We start from the raw sequence: 5,525 nt of genomic DNA, 5'->3' as shown, positions 1-5,525 counted from the left end.
CTCTTCCCAGATGACATGATACTGTACATAGAAAACCCAAAGACTCTACCTCAAGATTGCTGGAACTCATACAGCAATTTGGCAGCGTGGCAGGATACAAAATCAATGCCCAGAAGTCAGTGGAATTTCTATACACTAACAATGAGACTGAAGAAATAGAAATTAAGGAGTCAATCCCATTTACAATTGCACCCAAAAGCATGATACCTAGGAATAAACCTAACCAAAGAGGTAAAGGATCTATACCCTAAAAACTATAGAACACTTCTGAAAGAAATTGAGGAAGACACAAAGAGATGGAAAAATATTCCATGCTTATGGATTGGAAGAATTAATATTGTGAAAATGTCAATGTTACCCAGGGCAATTTACACGTTTAATGCAATCCCTATCAAAATACCATGGACTTTCTTCAGAGAGTTAGAATAAATTATTTTAATATTTGTGTGGAATCAGAAAAGACCCTGAATAGCCAGGGGAATTTTAAAAAAGAAAACCATATCTGGGGGCATCACAATGCCAGATTTCAGGTTGTACTACAAAGCTGTGGTCATCAAGACAGTGTGGTACTGGCACAAAAACAGACACATAGATCAATGGAACAGATTAGAGAATCCAGAAGTGGACCCTCAACTTTATGGTCAACTAATATTGGACAAAAGCAGGAAAGACTATTCACTGGATAAAGACAGTCTCTTCAATAAATGGTGCTGGGAAAATTGGACATCCACATGCAGAAGAATGAAACTAGACCACTCTCTTACACAAACCACAAAGATAAACTCAAAATGGATGAAAGATCTAAATGTGAGACAAGATTCCATCAAAATCCTAGAGGAGAACACAGGCAACACCCTTTTTGAACTTGGCCACAGTAACTTCTTACAAGATACATCCATGAAGGCAAGAGAAACAAAAGCAAAAATGAACTATTGGGACTTCATCAAGATAAGAAGCTTCTGCACAGCAAAATAAACAGTCAACAGAACTGAAAGACAACCTACAGATGGAGAAGATATTTTCAAATGATGTATCAGATCAAGGGCTAATATCCAAGATCTATAAAGAACTTATTAACCTCAACAGCAAAGAAACAAACAATCCAATCATGAAATGGGCAGAAGACATGAAGAGAAATCTCACAGAGGAGACAGAGACATGGCCAATAAGCACATGATAAAATGCTCCGCATCACTTGCCATCAGGGAAATACAAATCAAAACCACAAGGAGATCCCACCTCACACCAGTGAAAATAGGGAAAGTTAACAAGACAGGAAACCACAAATGTTGGAGAGGATGCAGAGGAAAGGGAACCCTCTTGCACTGTTGGTGGGAATGTGAACTGGTGCAGCCACTCTGGAAAACTGTGTGGAGGTTCCTCAAAGAGGTAAAAATAGACCTGCCCTACGACCCAGCAATTGCACTGTTAGGGATTTACCCCACAGATTCAGATGCAATGAAACGCCGGGACACCTGCACCCCGATGTTTCTAGCAGCCATGTCCACAATAGCCAAACTGTGGAAGGAGCCTCGGTGTCCATCGAAAGATGAATGGATCAAGAAGATGTGGTCTATGTACACAATGGAATGTTACTCGGCCATTAGAAATGACAAATACCCACCATTTGCTTCGACGTGTCTCAAACATGAGAGACACCTAACTTTAGGAAACGAACAAGGCGTGGTGGAAGGGGAGGTGGGCGAGAGGTTGGGGTGACTGGGTGATGAGCACTGAGCGGGGACTTGGTGGGGTGAGCACTGGGTGTTATGCTATATGTTGGCAAATTGAACTCCAATACAAAAAATGGAAAAAAAAATTAAAAAAATTGTGTTGTTTAGCTTCCACATGATTGTAAGTTTTCCAAATTGCCTTATTTTTTGAATTGTAATTTCGTTCCATTTTGCTTGGAGAACATACTTTGTGTACTTTAAATCTAACATTTATTGAGACTTGCTTTGTGAACTAAAATATGGTCTATCGTGGATAATGATCCACATGAACTGCAGATGAATGTATTCTGCTGTTGATGGATACAGTGTTCTCCATATACGCCTGTTAGGTCTATTTGATGTATAATGCTGTTCAAATCTATTATTTGCTTGTGATACCTAGTTTTGTTATTCTTTTTTTGTTATTCTATTCATTATTGAAAGTGGAGTATGAAGTCTTAAACTATTATTGTCATATTCACTTTGAGTCTTGAAGGATATATTTGGGTAGATGTAGAACTCTAGTTGTTAATTATTTTCTTTGAGCAAAGGAAAATACAATTCCTTTTATTTTGGCTTCCATTATTTTTAATCTGGTAAGACAACTGTCAGTCTTATAAGTTAAGTTGATACTTTGATGCAAATATGTCTTCTTTTAAAAAATGTATTTATTTTAGGGGAAGAGCAGTGGGAGAGAGAGAGAGGGCCTCAAGCAGACTCTGTGCTGAATGTGCGCCTAAAATGGGGCCCAATCTCACAACTCTGAGATCACAACCTGAGCAGAAGCCAGGAGTCAGAGGCCTAACTGACTGCCCCACTCAGGCACCCCTGAAGTGATGATGTCTTCTTTCTCAGACTGCTTTTAATATTTTTCTTTTTCCTTTTGTTCTAAATACATTTACTATGATATGTCCAAGTGTGGGTCTTTATATAAATCCTGTTTGATTTGGTAGGGTTAATGTATCTTTAGAATAATATCTTTCATTTGTTTGAGATAATACATGGCCATTATCTCTTCAAGCTGTGATTCAGTCTATTTATCTCTTTCCCCTTTTTTAGTAACTCACAGTATGCATGTCTTTATATACTTGGTCTCCAATCCTCATTTCTAATTTTTCTATGGCTTTGAGTCTCACTGCTTTACTCTGAATATTTTCTACTGATCTGTATTCTAGTTCACAAATTTTCTCTTTAGCTATTTCTAATATCTAAATTTCATTCATTGAGTTCCTGATTTTAGCTACTGAGTCTCTAAAAAGCTATATATTCTCCCTTTATTGCTTCCACACTTTGACTAAGATTCTTAGTCTCACATTTATCCTTTAAAAATAATAACTTTAAATAAAATTTATAAGTGTGTTGCTCCAATATCTGAACCTTCTTGGGGTTTTCTTATGGTTCCAAATTTCAATTTTAATTGCGGTAAATCCTCAATTTTTATTTTTTCACTAATTTGTATATTTTTTATTGGAGTTCTATTTGCCAATATAGAGTATAACACCCTTTGCTCATCCTGTCAAGTGCCCCCCTCGGTGACCATCACCCAGTCAGGTCATATCTTAATACACTTTTGGTGATTGAAATGGTCAGAAACTGACCATTTGTGCTTATCCTGAATTCTGCTTTGTAACTCTTTACTAAACCATTAACACTCTTATACATTCAATGAGATTTTGTTTTTGTTGTTATTTATCTTCTAAATATTCTCAGCAGGAAGTTTAGCTTGACCGACTTAATCTGCCCAAGCTGGAGGTATAATTCCCCTGGGGAGGACTGAGACTCATGCCCTCCCACAGTAGTGAAAACCTCTCCATGGTCTACTTTCAAGATTTTGTGCTGGAGGGATTTGAGGGTGGCCTGGAAACCCAGGCCCTGCTCTTTGCTGTGTTCCTGGCCCTGTACATGGTGACTCTGCTGGGCAACCTCCTCATGATCATCGTTATCACCCTGGATGCCCGCCTGCACTCCCCAATGTACTTCTTCCTCAAGAACCTCTCCTTTGTGGACTTGTGCTACTCATCTTTCATTGCCCCCAACGCACTGGCCAACTTCTTCTCCTCGTCCAAGGTCATCACCTTTGCAGGATGTGCCACCCAGTTATTATTTTTCTCCTTGCTGGGAACAACTGAATGCTTCCTCCTGGGTGTCATGGCCTACGACCGCTTCATGGCCATCTGTAACCCATTGCGCTACCCCATCACCATGTGCCAGTCTGCCTGCACTCGCCTGGTGCTGGGCGCCTACTGTGGAGGCTGCTTCAACTCCATTGTGCAGACCAGCTTCACATTCCACCTCCCATTCTGCAGCTCCAACCGCATCAACCACTTCTTCTGTGATGTGCCTCCCTTGCTCAAACTCTCCTGTGGCAACACGGCGATCAATGAACTGTTCTTGTTTGGCATCTGTGGGCTCATCATTGTGGGTGTAACAATTGTGATCCTCATCTCCTATGGCTACATCACAGTGACCATCCTGAGGATGCGCTCAGGAACTGGGAGACGCAAGATCTTCTCCACCTGTGGCTCCCACATGACTGCAGTGACTCTCTTTTTTGGGACTCTCTTTGTCATGTATGCCCAGCCAGGAGCAATTGAATCCATGGAGCAAGGCAAGGTGGTCTCTGTCTTCTACACACTGGTCATCCCAATGCTCAATCCCCTCATCTACAGTCTGCGAAACAAGGATGTGAAGGAGGCCTTGTGGAGGCTGGGCCAGAAACACATGGCCATGTGAAGGATGTGCTAAAGGGAGTCAGAGTGTCCTTCAGGTTAGATGGAGGCATCATGATTGCCAGGCTTTGAGTTGTAGACTAATTAATTAACAGTCATAAATTTCACTCACACAAGAGAAACAGACTTTAGAGATATACTATATACTGCATGTACAATAAATAATATATTGTGCCCTTAAAAATGTGTTGAGAGGTAAACTTAGGGTAACTGTTCTTTTCCCAATAAAATTTTTAAAAATCACTCTTCACTTTAGTAACAAAATGACTGCAGTTGGATGGGAAAGGGTGGGGAATGAGATAACTGGTGGTTGAGCATTAAATAGGAACATGATGTGATGAGCAGTGGGTGTTATATGCCACTGATGAATCATTGAAAACTACATCTGAAACAAGATATATGTTGACTAATTGAATTTAAACTTAAAAATGTTCAACACTAAATAGCCATCACAAAATTAAATGAAGAAATCTGGGTCCCCCACAAAATGGAATACTGGAGACTCGGAAAGAGAATGTCACTGTCATAAAAAGGTGATGATTACACAGTATTGGGTAAAAAGATAAAAAATGCAGACATGGTGTGGGGTGTGATCACATTCTTGTAAGAGAAAAAAATTAATTAAAATACACCACATGCGCTTGAGGCCACCTTTCCCCCAACAGTTGAAGTGGCGGAAACCCCAGACCACCCACAGAGTAGGGGCAGTGTTTGGGGTAAATGGAGGAGCATGAGCATCCTCACTGCATGGCAAACACTTTTGATTTGCTTGAATTTTTCTAACACATTTTGGTTTTTTGATTTGAAAAGCATCTTCCAACTGATCCTCGTCCAGGAATAGAAATGTATTCAGGGTGGTCTTCTCCTACTTGTGAATCAGGCTCTGCTGCTCGCAGACCAACAGCAAACAGACATGGACTAAGTGAGGATTGTTTCATGTCAGATCGTTTGGGCTCACAGGAGAAATGTACATCTAAGTTGATAGAGGGAAGAGTTGATGAAATGACTTGAGTTCAGAAGTTCACATCTACCACTCCTGGGAGGACAGTACACTCTAGACCACAGCGTCTGCTCTTAGATTCTA

The 5,525-nt window shown here is 40.3% G+C and overlaps 1 protein-coding gene across 1 annotated transcript; it reads left to right on the top strand.

The window, feature by feature from the left end:
- The first annotated feature begins 3,494 nt into the window (after nt 1-3,494).
- On the top strand, nt 3,495-4,445 carry LOC129523165 (olfactory receptor 12-like). Its single transcript, XM_055345784.1, has one exon. The coding sequence runs from the start codon at nt 3,495-3,497 to the stop codon at nt 4,443-4,445; it is 951 nt and encodes a 316-aa protein (XP_055201759.1).
- Nucleotides 4,446-5,525: the final 1,080 nt, after the last annotated feature.

Source organism: Nyctereutes procyonoides, unplaced genomic scaffold, assembly GCF_905146905.1.
Source record: "Nyctereutes procyonoides isolate TBG_1078 unplaced genomic scaffold, NYPRO_anot_genome, whole genome shotgun sequence".
Classification (NCBI taxonomy): domain Eukaryota; kingdom Metazoa; phylum Chordata; class Mammalia; order Carnivora; family Canidae; genus Nyctereutes; species Nyctereutes procyonoides.
The sequence above is the reverse complement of the archived record's forward strand: the minus strand, read 5'-3'. Positions and strand labels throughout refer to the sequence as shown.